This window comes from Hypanus sabinus, chromosome 30, assembly GCF_030144855.1.
Source record: "Hypanus sabinus isolate sHypSab1 chromosome 30, sHypSab1.hap1, whole genome shotgun sequence".
In the NCBI taxonomy this organism is placed as follows: Eukaryota; Metazoa; Chordata; class Chondrichthyes; order Myliobatiformes; family Dasyatidae; genus Hypanus; species Hypanus sabinus.
The window spans coordinates 167,421-186,816 of NC_082735.1; the positions used below are offsets into that span (position 1 = coordinate 167,421).

At 46.1% G+C, this 19,396-nt stretch overlaps 1 protein-coding gene across 1 annotated transcript in view; it reads right to left on the minus strand.

Annotated features, from left to right (window-relative positions):
* The window catches only part of col16a1 (collagen, type XVI, alpha 1), a gene marked incomplete at its 3' end in the record, with an annotated part of 565,824 nt that overhangs the window by 165,422 nt on the left and 381,006 nt on the right, over nucleotides 1–19,396 (minus strand). The window contains exon 25 of the mRNA XM_059954228.1: nucleotides 9,815–9,868. Within this exon, the coding sequence (XP_059810211.1) occupies nucleotides 9,815–9,868 (54 nt within the window). The remainder of the gene's footprint in view (nucleotides 1–9,814; nucleotides 9,869–19,396) is intronic.

Genomic DNA, 19,396 nt, shown 5'->3' on the forward strand with positions numbered 1-19,396 from the left:
ACCGGAGGGGGTGGGATGAAGCTAAGAGCTGGAAAGGTGATTGGTGTAAGTGATACAGAGCTGGAGAAGGGAAAGGATCATGGGACGGGAGGCCTCAGGAGAAAGAAAGGGGGGGGGGGAGCACCAGAGGGAGATGGAGAACAGGCAAACAACTAAATATGTCAGGGATAGGGTAAGAAGGGGAGGAGGGGCATTAACTGAAGCTAGAGAAGTAAATGTTCATGCCATCAGGTTGGAGGCTACCCAGCCAGTATATAAGGTGTTGTTCCTCCAACCTGAGTTTGGATTCATTTTGACAATAGAGGAGGCCATGGATAGACATATCAGAATGGGAATGGGACGTGGAATTAAAATGTGTGGCCACCGGGAGATCCTGCTTTTTCTGGTGGACCAAGCATAGGTGTTCAGCGAAACGGTCTCCCAGTCTGCGTCAGGTCTCACCAATACATAAAAAGCCACACCGGGAGCACCAGACGCAGTATACCACACCAGCCGACTCACAGGTGAAGTGTCGCCTCACCTGGAAGGACTGTCTGGGGCCCTGATTGGTGGTGAGGGAGGAAGTGTAAGGGCAGGTGTAGCACTTGTTCTGCTTACAAGAATAAGTGCCAGGAGGGAGATCGGTGGAAAGGGATGGGGGGGACGAGTGGACAAGGGAGTTGCGTAGAGAGCGATCCCTGCGGAAATCAGAAAGGTGGGGGAGGGAAAGATGTGCTTGGTAGTGGGATCCCATTGGAGGTGGCAGAAGTTACGGAGAATTATACGTTGGACCTGGAGGCTGGTGGGGTGGTAGGTGAGGACAAGGGGAACCCTATCCCGAGTGGGGTGGCGTGTGGATGGGGTGAGGGCAGATATGCGGGAAATGGGAGAAATGCACTTGAGAGCAGAGTTGATGGTGGACGAAGGGAAGCCCCTTTGTTTAAAAAAGGAAGACATCTCCTTCGTCCTGGAATGAAAAGCCTCATCCTGAGAGCAAATGCAGCGGAGACGGAGGAATTGTGAGAAGGGGATAGCCTTTTTGCAAGAGACAAGGTGGGAAGAGGATTAGTCCAGGTAGCTGTGAGAGTTTGTAGGCTTATAGTAGATATCAGTAGATAGGCCGTCTCCAGAGATGGAGACAGAAAGATCAAGAAAGGGGAGGGTGGTGTCGGAAATGGACCAGGTAAATTTGAGGGCAGGGTGAAAGTTGGAGGCAAAGTTAATGAAGTCAACGAGCTCAGCATGTGTGCAAGAGGCAGCGCCAATGCAGTCTTCGATGTAGCGAAGGAAAAGAGGGGGATGGATACTCGTATAGACTTGGAACATGGACTGTTCCACAAAGCCAACAAAAAGGCAGGTATAACTGGGACCCATACGGGTGCCCATGGCTACACCCTTGGTTTGGAGGAAGTGGGAGCCAAAGGAGAAATTATTGAGAGTAAGAACTAATTCCGCTAGACGGAGGAGAGTGGTGGTAGAGGGGAACTGGTTAGGTCTGGAATCCAAAAAAAAGCGAAGAGCTTCGAGACCATCTCGGCGGGGGATGGAGGTACATAGGGACTGGAAATAAGATGGGGCCAGGGAACTTAAAATCATTGAAAAAATTCAAAGCATGAGAAGTGTCACGAACATAGGTGGGAAGAGATTGAACAAGTGGGGATAAGACAGTGTCAAGGTATGCAGAAATGAGTTTGGTGGGGCAGGAGCAAGCTGAGGCAATAGGTCTACCTGGACAGGTAGGTTTGTGGATCTTGGGTAGGAGGTAGAAATGGGAAGTGTGGGGTGTGGGAACTATGAGGTTGGTGGCAGTGGATGGGAGATCCCCAGAGCTGATAAGGTTGGTGATGGTATCGGAGACAGTGGCCTGGTGCTCCTTAGTGGGGTCATGATCAAGGGGTAAATAAGAGGAGGTATCAGAGAGCTGTGGCTGTGCCTCGGCCAGGTAGAGGTCAGTACGCCAGACAACAACAGCTCCCCCCTTATCAGCAGGTTTTATAGTGAGGTTGGGATTGGTGCGGAGGGAGCGGAGAGCAGAGCGTTCGGAAGGAGTGAGGTTAGAATTGGAACAGGGTGTGGTGAAGTCGAGACGGTTGATGTCCCGTTGGCAATTAGCAATAAAGAGATCCAGAGCAGGCAGAAGATCAGAGCGGGCTGTCCATGAAGAGGAGGAGGGTTGAAGACGGGAGAAGGGGTCATCGGTGGGGGTAGGAGAGTCCTTGTCCAAGAAGTGAGCTCGGAGACGGAGCCAGCGGAAGAAGAATTCAGTGTCATGGCGTACGCAGAATTCACTGAGGTGTGGGCGAAGGGGGACAAAGCTGAGGCCCTTACTGAGGATACAGCACTCTACCCCAGAGAGTTGAAGGTCGGAGGGAATGGTGAAGACCCGGCACGGATGCGAGATGGTATCAGAGGGGAGAGGGAGGCTGGTAGTGTCAGTGGAGAGGGAAGGGTTGGGTGAGAGGAAGATGGAGCCTCTGAGGGCCCAGGAGCTGACGATGGGATCTGAGGGAGAGGGGATGGCAGAGTGGTGGTGGGGGACGGGGAAACGGGAGTCACAATCACAACGTGTGAAGACCCGGCCTGGAGTCGCAGTCGGTGGTTGCGCAATCGCTTTGAAGCTGTCCATGGTCGTTGGAACCCGCATTGATGGTGCTGTCTCAGTTTCCGCCGCATCTGCTCTCAGGATGAGGCTTTTCATTCCAGGATGAAGGAGATGTCTTCCTTTTTTAAACAAAGGGGCTTCCCTTTGTCCACCATCAACTCTGCCCTCAAACGCATCTCTCCCATTTCCCGCACATCTGCCCTCACCCTATCCACCTGCCACCCCACTTGGGATAGGGTTCCCCTTGTCCTCACCTACCACCCCACCAGCCTCCAGGTCCAACGCATAATTCTCCGTAACTTCCACCACCTCCAACGGGATCCCACTACCAAACACATTTTCCCTCCCCCCCCTTCTGCTTTTCGCAGGGATCACTCCCTACATGACTCCCTCGTCCATTCATTCCCTCCCCCATCCCTTCCCACCGATCTCCCTCCTGGCATTTATCCTTGTAAGCAGAACAAGTGCTACACCTGCCCTTACACTTCCTCCCTCACCACCATTCAGGGCCCCAGACAGTCCTTCCAGGTGAGGCAACACCTCACCTGTGAGTGGGCTGGTGTGGTATACTGTGTCCGGTGCTCCCGGTGTGGCCTTTTATATATTGGTGAGACCCGACGCAGACTAGGAAACCGTTTCGCTGAACACCTACGCTCGGTCCGCCAGAGAAAGCAGGATCTCCCAGTGGCCACGTCCCATTCCCATTCTGATATGTCTATCCATGGCCTCCTCTATTATCAAAATGAATCCAAACTCAGGTTGGAGGAACAACACCTTATATACTGGCTGGGTAGCCTCCAACCTGATGGCATGAACATTGACTTCTCTAACTTCCGTTAATGCCCCTCCTCCCCTTCTTACCCCATCCCTGACATATTTAGTTGTTTGCCCGTTCTCCATCTCCCTCTGGTGTCCCCCCCCCTTTCTTTCTCCTGAGGCCTCCCGTCCCATTATCCTTTCCCTTCTCCAGCTCTGTATCACTTTCGCCAATCACCTTTCCAGCTCTTAGCTTCATCCCACCCCCTCCAGTCTTCTCCTATCATTTCGCATTTCCCCCTCCCCCCACTACATTCAAATCTCTTACTATCTTCCCTTTCGGTTAGTCCTGACGAAGGGTCTCAGCCCGAAACGTCGACAGTGCTTCTCCCTATAGATGCTGCCTGGCCTGCTGTGTTCCACCAGCATTTTGTGTGTGTTGTTTGAATTTCCAGTACCTGCAGATTTCCTCATGTTTGCTCTTTAAAGAATACAACTAAATACTTTATTAATAACTCCTTTTCTTGTTTGTGGTAAACTATCACCACAAACAGTGGAGAGGCGAGTGATGGTGAGGCTGAGTCAAGGGTTAAAGCGTGCTGGTGAGAGGCAGAGTTGGGGTGAGGTCAAGGCATGTTTGACATAAAGTCGGGATGAGTGAAGTGGAGCAAAGTTGAACAGATAATAGGTACTTTGTACTTTGAATTTTGAATGGCACCTGCTTTGTTGCTTGTTTTCTAGTTTACTGTTATGTGTTTCTATTTTACTGTGTTCTGTGTTTCTATTTTACTGTGGTCAGTGTTTCTATTTTACTGTTCTGTGTTTCTATTTTACTGTGTTCTGTGTTTCTATTTTACTGTTCTGTGTTTCTATTTTACTGTGGTCAGTGTTTCTATTTTAACCATATAACCATATAACAATCACAGCACGGAAACATGCCATCTTGGCCCTCCTAGTCCGTGCCGAACCCTTAATCTCACCTAGTCCCACCTACCCGCACTCAGCCCATAACCCTCCACTCCTTTCCTGTCCATATACCTATCCAATTTTACCTTAAATGACACAACTGAACTGGCCTCTACTACTTCTACAGGAAGCTCATTCCACACAGCTATCACTCTTTGAGTAAAGAAATACCCCCTCGTGTTTCCCTTAAACTTCTGCTCCCTAACTCTCAAATCATGTCCTCTAGTTTGAATCTCCCCTATTCTCAATGGAAACAGCCTGTTCACGTCAACTCTATCTATCCCTCTCAAAATTTTAAATACCTCGATCAAATCCCCCATCAACCTTCTACGCTCCAATGAATAGAGACCTAACTTGTTCAACCTTTCTCTGTAACTTAATTGCTGAAACCCAGGTAACATCCTAGTAAATCGTCTCTGCACTCTCTCTAATTTATTGATATCTTTCCTATAATTCGGTGACCAGAACTGCACACAATATTCCAAATTTGGCCTTACCAATGCCTTGTACAACTTTAGCATTACATCCCAACTTCTGTACTCAATGCTTTGATTTATAAAGGCCAGCGTTCCAAAAGCCCTCTTCACCACCCTATCTACATGATACTCCACTTTCAGGAAACTATGCACAGTTATTCCTAGATCTCTCTGTTCCTCTGCATTCCTCAACACCCTACCATTTACTCTGTATGTTCTATTTGGATTATTCCTGCCAAAATGTAGAACCTCACACTTCTCAGCATTAAACTCCATCTGCCAACGTTCAGCCCATTCTTCTAACCGGCATAAATCTCCCTGCAAGCTTTGAAAATCCACCTCATTATCCACAACACCTCCTACCTTAGTATCATCGGCATACTTACTAATCCAATTTACCACCCCATCATCCAGATCATTTATGTATATTACAAACAACATTGGGCCCAAAACAGATCCCTGAGGCACCCCGCTAGTCACCGGCCTCCATCCCGATAAACAATTATCCACCACTACTCTCTGGCATCTCCCATCTAGCCACTGTTGAATCCATTTTATTACTCCAGCGTTAATACCTAACGACTGAACCTTCTTAACTAACCTTCCATGTGGAACTTTGTCAAAGGCTTTGCTGAAGTCCATATAGACTACATCCACTGCCTTACCCTTGACAACATTCCTCGTAACTTCTTCAAAAAATTCAATAAGGTTTGTCAAACATGACCTTCCATGCACAAATCCATGCTGGCTACTTCTAATCAGATCCCGTCTATCCAGATAATTATAAATACTATCTCTAAGAATACTTTCCATTAATTTACCCACCACTGATGTCAAACTGACAGGTCTATAATTGCTAGGCTTCCTTCTAGAACCCTTTTTAAACAATGGAACCACATGAGCAATATGTCAATCCTCCGGCACAATCCCCGTTTCTAATGACATATTAAAGATCTCCGTCAGAGCTCCTGCTATTTCTACACAAACTTCCCTCAAGGTCCTGGGGAATATCCTGTCAGGACCCGAAGATTTATCCACTTTTAAATTTCTTAAAAGCGCCAGTACCTCCACCTCTTTAATTGTCATAGGTTCCATAACTTCCTTACTTGTTTCCCACACCTTACACAAGTCAATATCCTTCTCCTTAGTGAATACCGAAGAGAAGAAATCACTCAAAATCTCTCCCATCTCCTTCGGTTCCACACATAGCTGACCACTCTGATTCTCTAAGGGGCCAATTTTATCCCTCACTATCCTCTTGCTTTTAATATAACTGTAGAAACCTTTCGGATTTACTTTCACCTTATTTGCCAAACCAACCTCATATCTTCTTTTAGCTTTTCTAATCTCTTTCTTAAGATTCCTTTTACATTCTTTATATTCCTCGAGCAATTCCTTTACTCCATGCTGCCTATATCTATTGTAGACATCCCTCTTTTTCTGAACCAAATTTCTAATATCCCTTGAAAACCATGGTGCTCTCAAACCTTTAACCTTTCCTTTCACCCTAACAGGAACATAAAGATTCTGTACCCTCATAATTTCACCCTTAAATGACCTCCTTTTCTCTATTACATCCTTCCCATAAAACAACTTGACCCAATCCACTCCCTCTAAATCCCTTCACATCCCCTCAAAGTTAGCCTTTCTCCAATCAAAAATCTCAACTCTAGGTCCAGTCCTGTCCTTCTCCATAATTATATTGAAGCTAATGCTATTGTGATCACTGGACCCGAAGTGCTCCCCAACACATACATCTGTCAGCTGACCTATCGCATTCCCTAACAGGAGATCCAACACTGCCCCATCTCTAGTCGGTACTTCTATGTATTGTTGCAAAAAACTATCCCGCACACATTTCACAAACTCTAAACCATCCAGCCCTTTTACAGAATGAGCTTCCCAGTCTACGTGTGGAAAATTAAAATCTCCCACAATCACCACCTTGTGTTTACTACAAATATCTGCTATCTCCTTACACATTTGCTCTTCCAACTCACGCGCCCCATTAGGTGGCCTATAATACACTCCTATCAGTGTTACTGCACCTTTCCCATTCTTCAATTCCACCCAAATGGTCTCCCTAGAGGAGCTCTCTAATCTATCCTTCCAAAGCACCGCCATAAGATTTTCTCCGACAAGCAATGCAACACCTCCTCCTCTGGCCCCTCCTACTCTATCACACCTGAAGCAACTAAATCCAGGAATATTTAGTTGCCAATCACACCCTTCCTGCAACCATGTTTCACTAATAGCTACAACATCGTAATTCCAGGTATCAATCCATGCTTTAAGCTCATCCACCTTTCTTACAATGCTCCTAGCATTAAAATAGATACATTTAAGATACTCTCTATCTCCTCCTCTCTTTCCATCCCTAACAATGCATTCAAATTTATTATCCTTTTCTTTCTTCTCCCCTACATCTTCGGGCTGTGCGCATCCCTTCTCCATCACCTGCCTTTCCTCCCTCACACACTGTCTATTTACTTGCTCCACTGGTGAACTAACCTCCTCTCCCATAGTCTCCCGCCCCCCCATCTTACTAGTTTAAAGTCCGCCCTGTAGCCCTAGCAAACCTCCCCGCTAGGATATTGGTCCCCCCACGATTCAAGTGTAACCCGTCCTTCTTGAACAGGTCACTCCTGCCCCAGAAGAGGTCCCAATGATCCAGAAACTTGAATCCCTGCCCCCTGCTCCAATCCCACAGCCACGCATTCATCCTCCACCTAATTCTATTCCTACTCTCACTGTCGCGTGGCACAGGCAGTAATCCCGTGATTACTACCTTTGCGGTCCTTCTTCTTAACTGCCTTCCTAACTCCCTATACTCTCGTTTCAGGACCTCTTCCCCTTTCCTTCCTATGTCATTGGTACCTACATGTACCACGACCTCTGGCTCTTCACCCTCCCACTTCAGGATATCTTGGACGCGATCAGAAACGTCCCGAACCCTGGCACCAGGGAGGCAAATTACCATCCGGGAATCCCGGTCACCTCCACAGAAGACAGGGCCTGTCTGAGCCCCTGACTATTGAGTCCCCTATTACTATGGACCTCTTTCTTCTAACCCTACCCTTCTGAGCTACAGGGCCGTCCTCTGTGCCGGAGGCCCGGCCACTGTCACTCCCACCAGGTAGGCTGTCCCCCCCAACAGTACTCAAACATGAGTACTTATTGTCAAGGGGTACAGCCACTGGGGTACTCTCTAGTACCTGCCTCTTCCCCTTCCTGACTGTAACCCACCTATCTGCCTCCCGTGGTCCCGGAGTGACCACCTGCCTGTAACTCCTCTCTATCACCTCCTCACTCCCCCTGACCAGGCAAAGGTCATCGAGCTGCAGCTCCAGTTCCCTAACTCGGTCCCTCAGGAGCTGCAGTTCGGTGCACCTGGCGCAGATGTGGACGTCTGGGAGGCTCGGAGACTCCAGGATCTCCCACATCCGACACCGAGAACAACAAGCTGCCCTCACACTCATACCTCCCAAATAACTGAAAATACAAGAACTAAAAGATAAGCCTACTGTGCCCTCTTCCGCCTAAGCCCTCTGAGCCCAAGCCCTACACTCTGCGCCCGGCTCACTCCGCTGCCCGCAAACGAAGCTGCCCACTTCTTAAGGCGGCGTTCTTTATATATCTTCCCTCCTTCACGCGCCTGCGCAGTCCCGCCTCTCAGAACTCCGATCTGAGAAGCAATTGGACAATTTGAAAATGGCCGCCGCTGCACTTCCTCTCAAGCTTCGCTGTCCTCTTCCAAAAGAGAACTACCTCACTCAGTATCTCCTTTATATATCTTCCCTCCTTCCCGGGCCTCCTTCACGCGCCTGCGCAGTCCCGCCTCTCAGAACTCCGATCTGAGAAGCAATTGGACAATTTGAAAATGGCCGCTGCCGCACTTCCTCTCAAGCCTCGCTGTCCTCTTCCAAAAGATTTTACTGTGTTCTGTGTTTCTATTTTACTGTGTTCTGTGCTGTTCTGCTGAGCATTGTGGGCATGCTAAGTTGGTGCTGGAAAGTGTGGCAACTCTTGCAGGCTGCCACCAGCACATCCACAGGTTATGTTGCTTGTTGATGCAAATGTTATTAATTTAATGAAGAAGTACACTCTGAATCTAGCAGAAATGCAAGGCAGCAGGGAGGGTCTGAATGGGTCAAATGACGTCTTTCCATGCAGGAGGAATTTGAAGAAATAAACAGTAATGCCAGGCAGTGTCCTGGAGTTCTGTGAGGGGAACATGGTAATGCATCTCTACCTAGCTGGAATCCACAGATCACGATGAGATGACGGTACTAATGCTGAGTGAGGTACACACACAAAATGCTGAAGGAACGTGGATGATAGAAAGATTGAGAACTGAGTTAGATTGAGCAGGTTAAAAGGTCGGCAGAACATGGTGGGCCAAAGGGTCTTTATGGTGCTGTAATGTTCTGTGTAAACACAGCTGTTCAGGTCGCACCAATGGAGGGAAACCAACAGCTGATGTTTCGGGCTTAGATCCTTCATCATACTTGGGGGTGACCTGTGGTCAAGCGGAGAAGCAGTTTTCTGCACGAACACAGAGGGACCCTTCCTGAGACAGCAGATGGTCATGGTCAATCACTACTATCAAGATAGCAGTGGCCCAGCAACTGACTTCACACTCTGGGATGGGAGGTGAACCCTTGAGTTCTGGCTCGGAGCTAAGTCCAGTAACAGTGATCCCAGGCCACTGTCAACTGGAAAGGTACATCGCATCCAGAATTTTTCCAGTTCGTGGACAACTTCCTCCCATGCTGCTCTGATGTACTGGGAAGTCGCATACGATGCACGTTACAGCAGTCATTTCCCATTGCCTTTTGCCGGGTGTTTTTTTTTCAAAGAGATCACCAGCTCTTAACCCAGCACGGATGAAAAGCTGGCCAGTTTCGAACTAGAGAGCTCCCACTCCACAGTCCAGCACTGATGCCACTATGCTACCAGCTGGGTACTGACAGCAACTCATAGAATAAAAACAGCTTCTGGATGACAAAATCCTGCTTTAGTGTGGAGCACCAACCTTTTCCCCTTTCAGTCCTTGGGATCCTGTGATACCTGGGTCTCCACGCTCCCCCTTCAAAACAGATAGAATATAAAAACTTCAGTGTGAAATTATCACCAATGCAGAACAACAGGATATTAAGTGACGTATTAAAAAAAAGTGTTTGCCACATTTCCTGTTCTCAAAGCCTTCTGAGAGGAGATGCTGCTGGTGAGGGCTGTTGACTCAGAGGACAGCAGGCAGTGACTGTGTTCCCAAGCCTGGGGGGGCAAGGGGCTGGGGGAGCATTTTGCCAATTGGGTAACCTAAGAGTGGCACTGGCAAAACGTTGGTCTCCCCAAGGGGCAACCGATCCCACAGTGTCGGTCAGTACGGAATATCGATAGTCTGATGAGACCAGTCAAGGTGAGATCTCACAAGGTGGTTCATTTTGGTTGGTCAAATATGACAGCAGGATATAGTATTAATGGTAAGACTCTTGGCAGTGTGGAGGTTCACAGGGATCTTGGGGTCTGAGTGCATAGGACACTCAAATCAGCCATGCAGGTTGACTCTGTGGTTAAGAAAGTGTGATGTACGCAGTGCCACAGAGACTGATGTGCCCAGTGTCACTGAGGCTGATTCACTGTGATGAGTCCCATGTCACTGAGACTGTTTTCAATGTGATGAGTCCAGTGTCACTGAGACTGATGTCAGTGTGTTGTTTCCAGTGTCAATAAGACTGTTGTCAGTGTGATGTGCCCAGTGTCACAGAGACTGATGTCAGTGTGATGTGCCCAGTGTCACTGGGGCTGATTCACTGTGTTGTTTCCAGTATCACTGTCAGTGTGATGAGTCCAGTGTCATGAGACTGCTGTCAGTGTGATGTCCAGTGTCAATAAGACTGTTTTCAATGTGATGAGTCTAGTGTCACTTAGACTGATGTCAGTGTGTTGTTTCCAGTGTCAATAAGACTGTTTTCAATGTGATGTGCCCAGTGTCAATAAGACTGTTGTCAGTGTGATGTGCCCAGTGTCAATGAGACTGTTGTCAGTGTGTTGTTTCCAGTGTCAATAAGACTGTTGTCAATGTGATGAGCCCAGTGTCAATAAGACTGTTGTCAGTGTGATGTGCCCAGTGTCAATGAGACTGTTGTCAGTGTGTTGTTTCCAGTGTCAATAAGACTGTTGTCAATGTGATGAGCCCAGTGTCAATAAGACTGTTGTCAGTGTGTTGTTTCCAGTGTCAATAAGACTGTTGTCAATGTGATGAGCCCAGTGTCAATAAGACTGTTGTCAGTGTGTTGTTTCCAGTGTCAATAAGACTGTTGTCAATGTGATGAGCCCAGTGTCAATAAGACTGTTGTCAATGTGATAAGTCCAGTGTCATGAGACTGATGTCAGTGTGATGAGTCCAGTGTCAATAAGACTGATGTCAGTGTGATGTTTCCAGTGTCACAGAGACTGATGTCAGTGTGATGTGCCCAGTGTCAATAAGACTGTTGTCAATGTGATGTGCCCAGTGTCAATAAGACTGTTGTCAGTGTGATGAGTCCAGTGTCACTGAGACTGATGTCAGTGTTGTTTCCAGTGTCAATAAGACTGTTGTCAATGTGATGAGCCCAGTGTCAGTAAGACTGTTGCCAGTGTGTTGTTTCCAGTGTCAATAAGACTGTTTTCAATGTGATGTGCCCAGTGTCAATAAGACTGTTGTCACTGTGATGAGTCTAGTGTCACTTAGACTGATGTCAGTGTGATGTTTCCAGTGTCAATAAGACTGTTTTCAATGTGATGTGCCCAGTGTCAATAAGACTGTTGTCAGTGTGATGTGCCCAGTGTCACTGAGACTGTTGTCAGTGTGTTGTTTCCAGTGTCAATAAGACTGTTGTCAATGTGATGTGCCCAGTGTCACAGAGACTGTTGTCAATGTGATGAGTCCAGTGTCAATAAGACTGTTGTCAGTGTGATGTTCACAGTGTCACTGAGACTGTTGTCACTGTGATGTTTCCAGTGTCAATAAGACTGTTGTCACTGTGATGTGTCCAGTGTCACTGAGACTGATGTCAATGTGATGTGCCCAGTGTCATGAGACTGATGTCAGTGTGATGAGTTCAGTGTCAATAAGACTGTTTGCAATGTGATGTGCCCAGTGTCACTGAGACTGATGTCAGTGTGTTGTTTCCAGTGTCAATAAGACTGTTGTCAATGTGATGAGCCCAGTGTCAATAAGACTGTTGTCAGTGTGACGAGTCCAGTGTCACTGAGACTGATGTCAGTGGGTTTCCAGTGTCACTGAGACTGTTGTCACTGTGATGTGTCCAGTGTCACTGAGACTGATGTCAATGTGATGTGCCCAGTGTCATGAGACTGATGTCAGTGTGATGAGTTCAGTGTCAATAAGACTGTTGTCAATGTGATGTGCCCAGTGTCAATAAGACTGTTGTCAGTGTGATGAGTCCAGTGTCATTGAGACTGATGTCAGTGTGTTGTTTCCAGTGTCAATAAGACTGTTGTCAATGTGATGTGCCCAATGTCAATAAGACTGTTGTCAGTGTGATGAGTCCAGTGTCATGAGACTGATGTCAGTGTGATGAGTTCAGTGTCAATAAGACTGTTTTCAATGCGATGTGCCCAGTGTCAATAAGACTGTTGTCAGTGTGATGAGTCCAGTGTCACTGAGACTGATGTCAGTCTGTTGTTTGCAGTGTCAATAAGACTGTTGTCAGTGTGATGAGTCCAGTGTCACTGAGACTGATGTCAGTGTGTTGTTTCCAGTGTCAATAAGAGTGTTGTCAAAGTGATGTGCCCAATGTCAATAAGACTGTTGTCAGTGTGATGAGTGCAGTGTCATGAGACTGATGTCAGTGTGATGAGTCCAGTGTCAATAAGACTGTTGTCAATGTGATGTGCCCAGTGTCAGAGACTGTTGTCAATGTGATGAGCCCAGTGTCAATAAGACTGTTGTCAGTGTGACGAGTCCAGTGTCACTGAGACTGCTGTCAGTGTGTTGTTTCCAGTGTCACTGAGACTGTTGTCACTGTGATGTGTCCAGTGTCACTGAGACTGATGTCAATGTGATGTGCCCAATGTCAATAAGACTGTTGTCAGTGTGATGAGTTCAGTGTCAATAAGACTGTTTTCAATGTGATGTGCCCAGTGTCAATAAGACTGTTGTCAATGTGATGAGCCCAGTGTCAATAAGACTGTTGTCAGTGTGATGAGTCCAGTGTCACTGAGACTGTTGTCAGTGTGTTGTTTCCAGTGTCAATAAGACTGTTATCAATGTGATGTGCCCAGTGTCAGAGACTGTTGTCAATGTGATGAGCCCAGTGTCAATAAGACTGTTTTCAGTGTGATGAGTCCAGTGTCACTGAGACTGATGTCAGTGTGATGTGCCCAGTGTCAATAAGACTGTTGTAAATGTGATGAGTCCAGTGTCACTGAGACTGATGTCAGTGTGCTGTTTCCAGTGTCAAGAAAACTGTTGTCAATGTGATGTGCCCAATGTCAATAAGACTGTTGTCAGTGTGATGAGTCCAGTGTCACTGAGACTGATGTCAGTGTGTTGTTTCCAGTGTCAATAAGACTGTTGTCAATGTGATGTGCCCAATGTCAATAAGACTGTTGTCAGTGTGATGAGTCCAGTGTCATGAGACTGATGTCAGTGTGATGAGTTCAGTGTCAATAAGACTGTTTTCAATGTGATGTGCCCAGTGTCAATAAGACTGTTGTCAGTGTGATGAGTCCAGTGTCACTGAGACTGATGTCAGTGTGTTGTTTCCAGTGTCAATAAGACTGTTTTCAATGTGATGTGCCCAGTGTCAATAAGACTGTTGTCAGTGTGATGAGTCCAGTGTCACTGAGACTGATGTCAGTGTGTTGTTTCCAGTGTCAATAAGACTGTTGTCAATGTGATGTGCCCAGTGTCACAGAGACTGATGTCAATGTGATGAGTCCAGTGTCAATAAGACTGTTGTCAATGTGATGTGCCCAGTGTCAATAAGACTGTTGTCAGTGTGATGAGTCCAGTGTCACTGAGACTGATGTCAGTGTGTTGTTTCCAGTGTCACTGAGACTGTTGTCACTGTGATGTGTCCAGTGTCACTGAGACTGATGTCAATGTGATGTGCCCAGTGTCATGAGACTGATGTCAGTGTGATGAGTTCAGTGTCAATGAGACTGTTGTCAGTGTGTTGTTTCCAGTGTCAATAAAACTGTTGTCAATGTGATGTGCCCAGTGTCACAGAGACTGTTGTCAATGTGATGAGTCCAGTGTCAATAAGACTGTTGTCAGTGTGATGAGTCCAGTGTCACTGAGACTGATGTCAGTGTGTTGTTTCCAGTGTCAATAAAACTGTTGTCAATGTGATGTGCCCAATGTCAATAAGACTGTTGTCAGTGTGATGAGTCCAGTGTCACTGAGACTGATGTCAGTGTGTTGTTTCCAGTGTCACTGAGACGGATGTCAGTGTGACGTGCCCAGTGTCACTGAGACTGATGTCAGTGTGATGTGCCCAGTGTCACTGAGACTGTTGTCACTGTGTTGTTTCCAGTGTCACTGAGACTGATGTCAGTGTGATGTGCCCAGTGTCAATAAGACTGTTGTCACTGTGATGTTTCCAGTGTCAATGAGACTGATGTCAGTGTGTTGTTCACAGTGTCACGGAGACTCTTGTCACTGTGATGTTTCCAGTGTCAATAAGACTGTTGTCAATGTGATGTGCCCAATGTCAATAAGACTGTTGTCAGTGTGATGAGTCCAGTGTCACTGAGACTGATGTCAGTGTGATGTTTCCAGTGTCACTGAGACTGATGTCAGTGTGATGTGCCCAGTGTCAATAAGACTGTTGTCACTGTGATGTTTCCACTGTCAATAAGACTGTTGTCAATGTGATGAGTCCAGTGTCATGAGACTGATGTCAATGTGATGAGTTCAGTGTCAATAAGACTGTTTTCAATGTGATGTGCCCAGTGTCAATAAGACTGTTGTCACTGTGATGTTTCCAGTGTCAATAAGACTGTTGTCCCTGTGATGTTTCCAGTGTCAATAAGACTGATGTCAGTGTGATGTTCACAGTGTCACTGAGACTGTTGTCACTGTGATGTTTCCAGTGTCAATAAGACTGATGTCAGTGTGATGTTCACAGTGTCACTGAGACTGTTGTCACTGTGATGTTTCCAGTGTCAATAAGAGTGTTGTCAGTGTGATGTTTCCAGTGTCAATAAGACTGTTTTCAATGTGATGTGCCCAGTGTCAATAAGACTGTTGTCAGTGTGATGAGTCCAGTGTCACTTAGACTGATGTCAGTGTGTTGTTTCCAGTGTCAATAAAACTGTTGTCAATGTGATGTGCCCAATGTCAATAAGACTGTTGTCAGTGTGATGAGTCCAGTGTCACTGAGACTGATGTCAGTGTGTTGTTTCCAGTGTCAATAAGACTGTTGTCAATGTGATGTGCCCAGTGTCAGAGACTGTTGTCAATGTGATGAGCCCAGTGTCAATAAGACTGTTGTCAATGTGATGAGTCCAGTGTCACTGAGACTGATGTCAGTGTGTTGTTTCCAGTGTCAATAAAACTGTTGTCAATGTGATGTGCCCAATGTCAATAAGACTGTTGTCAGTGTGATGAGTCCAGTGTCACTGAGACTGATGTCAGTGTGACGTGCCCAGTGTCACTGAGACTGTTGTCACTGTGTTGTTTCCAGTGTCACTGAGACTGATGTCAGTGTGATGAGCCCAGTGTCACTGAGACTGATGTCAGTGTGATGTGCCCAGAGTCAATAAGACTGTTGTCACTGTGATGTTTCCAGTGTCAATGAGACTGATGTCAGTGTGTTGTTCACAGTGTCACGGAGACTCTTGTCACTGTGATGTTTCCAGTGTCAATAAGACTGTTGTCAATGTGATGTGCCCAATGTCAATAAGACTATTGTCAGTGTGATGAGTCCAGTGTCACTGAGACTGATGTCAGTGTGATGTTTCCAGTGTCACTGAGACTGATGTCAGTGTGATGTGCCCAGTGTCAATAAGACTGTTGTCACTGTGATGTTTCCAGTGTCAATAAGACTGTTGTCAATGTGATGTGCCCAATGTCAATAAGACTGTTGTCAGTGTGATGAGTCCAGTGTCACTGAGACTGATGTCAGTGTGATGTTTCCAGTGTCACTGAGACTGATGTCAGTGTGATGTGCCCAGTGTCAATAAGACTGTTGTCACTGTGATGTTTCCACTGTCAATAAGACTGTTGTCAATGTGATGAGTCCAGTGTCATGAGACTGATGTCAATGTGATGAGTTCAGTGTCAATAAGACTGTTTTCAATGTGATGTGCCCAGTGTCAATAAGACTGTTGTCACTGTGATGTTTCCAGTGTCAATAAGACTGTTGTCCCTGTGATGTTTCCAGTGTCAATAAGACTGATGTCAGTGTGATGTTCACAGTGTCACTGAGACTGTTGTCACTGTGATGTTTCCAGTGTCAATAAGACTGATGTCAGTGTGATGTTCACAGTGTCACTGAGACTGTTGTCACTGTGATGTTTCCAGTGTCAATAAGAGTGTTGTCAGTGTGATGTTTCCAGTGTCAATAAGACTGTTTTCAATGTGATGTGCCCAGTGTCAATAAGACTGTTGTCAGTGTGATGAGTCCAGTGTCACTTAGACTGATGTCAGTGTGTTGTTTCCAGTGTCAATAAAACTGTTGTCAATGTGATGTGCCCAATGTCAATAAGACTGTTGTCAGTGTGATGAGTCCAGTGTCACTGAGACTGATGTCAGTGTGTTGTTTCCCGTGTCACTGAGACTGATGTCAGTGTGATGAGCCCAGTGTCACTGAGACTGATGTCAGTGTGATGTGCCCATAGTCAATAAGACTGTTGTCACTGTGATGTTTCCAGTGTCAATGAGACTGATGTCAGTGTGTTGTTCACAGTGTCACAGAGACTCTTGTCACTGTGATGTTTCCAGTGTCAATAAGACTGTTGTCAATGTGATGTGCCCAATGTCAATAAGACTATTGTCAGTGTGATGAGTCCAGTGTCACTGAGACTGATGTCAGTGTGATGTTTCCAGTGTCACTGAGACTGATGTCAGTGTGATGTGCCCAGTGTCAATAAGACTGTTGTCACTGTGATGTTTCCACTGTCAATAAGACTGTTGTCAATGTGATATGCCCAGTGTCACTGAGACTGTTGTCAGTGTGATGAGTCTAGTGTCACTGAGACTGATGTCAGTGTGTTGTGATCGGTATGACTGAGTGGAAAGAACGTGAACATCCTGCTACTCACAAATTCAGGCCTTTTTACCTTTGTGATTTACGTGGGCAGAGTGAATAAGACTGTTGTCAATGTGATGTGCCCAGTGTCAATAAGACTGTTGTCAATGTGATGAGTCCAGTGTCATGAGACTGATGTCAATGTGATGAGTTCAGTGTCAATAAGACTGTTTTCAATGTGATGTGCCCAGTGTCAATAAGACTGTTGTCACTGTGATGTTTCCAGTGTCAATAAGACTGTTATCACTGTGATGTTTCCAGTGTCAATAAGACTGATGTCAGTGTGATGTTCACAGTGTCACTGAGACTGTTGTCACTGTGATGTTTCCAGTGTCAATAAGACTGATGTCAGTGTGATGTTCACAGTGTCACTGAGACTGTTGTCACTGTGATGTTTCCAGTGTCAATAAGACTGTTGTCAGTGTGATGTGCCCAGTGTCACAGAGACTGATGTCAGTGTGATGTTCACAGTGTCACTGAGGCTGATTCACTGTGATGAGTCCCATGTCACTGAGACTGTTTTCAATGTGATGTGCCCAGTGTCACAGAGACTGATGTCAGTGTGATGTGCCCAGTGTCACTGGGGCTGATTCACTGTGTTGTTTCCAGTATCACTGTCAGTGTGATGAGTCCAGTGTCATGAGACTGATGTCAGTGTGATGAGTTCACTGTCAATAAGACTGTTTTCAATGTGATGTGCCCAGTGTCAATAAGACTGTTGTCAGTGTGATGAGTCTAGTGTCACTGAGACTGATGTCAGTGTGTTGTTTCCAGTGTCAATAAGACTGTTGTCAATGTGATGTGCCCAGCGTCACAGAGACTGATGTCAATGCGATGAGTCCAGTGTCAATAAGACTGTTGTCACTGTGATGTTTCCAGTGTCACTGAGACTGATGTCAGTGTGATGTGCCCAGTCACTGAGACTGTTGTCACTGTGATGTTTCCAGTGTCAATAAGACTGTTGTCACTGTGATGTTTCCAGTGTCAATGAGACTGATGTCAGTGTGATGTTCACAGTGTTAGTGAGACTGTTGTCACTGTGATGTTTCCAGTGTCACTGAGACTGTTTTCACTGTGATGTTTCCAGTGTCAATAAGACTGTTGTCAATGTGATGTGCCCAGCGTCATGAGACTGATGTCAGTATGATGAGTTCAGTGTCAATAAGACTGTTTTCAATGTGATGTGCCCAGTGTCAATAAGACTGTTGTCAGTGTGATGAGTCCAGTGTCACTGAGACTGATGTCAGTGTGATGTTTCCAGTGTCACTGAGACTGATGTCAGTGTGATGTGCCCAGTGTCAATAAGACTGTTGTCAATGTGATGTGCCCAGTGTCAATAAGACTGTTGTCAGTGTGATGAGTCCAGTGTCACTGAGACTGATGTCAGTGTGTTGTTTCCAGTGTCAATAAGAATGTTGTCAATGTGATGAGCCCAGTGTCAGTAAGACTGTTGCCAGTGTGTTGTTTCCAGTGTCAATAAGACTGTTTTCAATGTGATGTGCCCAGTGTCAATAAGACTGTTGTCACTGTGATGAGTCTAGTGTCACTTAGACTGATGTCAGTGTGATGTTTCCAGTGTCAATAAGACTGTTTTCAATGTGATGTGCCCAGTGTCAATAAGACTGATGTCAGTGTGATGTGCCCAGTGTCAATAAGACTGATGTCAGTGTGATGTGCCCAGTGTCACTGAGACTGATGTCAGTGTGATGAGTTCAGTGTCAATAAAACTGTTGTCAGTGTGTTGTGCCCAGTGTCAGAGACTGTTGTCAATGTGATGAGTCCAGTGTCATGAGACTGATGTCAGTGTGATGAGTCCAGTGTCAATAAGACTATTTTCAATGTGATGTACCCAGTGTCAATAAGACTGTTGTCAGTGTGATGAGTCCAGTGTCACTGAGACTGATGTCAGTGTGTTGTTTCCAGTGTCACTGAGACTGATGTCAGTGTGATGTTTCCAGTGTCAATATGACTGTTGTCAATTTGATGAGCCCAGTGTCACTGAGACTGATGTCAGTGTGATGAGTTCAGTGTCAATAAAACTGTTGTCAGTGTGTTGTTTCCAGTGTCAATAAGACTGTTGTCAATGTGATGTGCCCAGTGTCACAGAGACTGTTGTCAATGTGAAGTGCCCAGTGTTAATAAGACTTTTGTCAGTGTGATGAGTCCAGTGTCATGAGACTGATGTGAGTGTGATGAGTCCAGTGTCAATAAGACTGTTTTCAATGTGATGTGCCCAGTGTCAATAAGACTGTTGTCACTGTGATGTTTCCAGTGTCAATAAGACTGTTGTCACTGTGATGTTTCCAGTGTCAATAAGACTGATGTCAGTGTGATGTTCACAGTGTCACTGA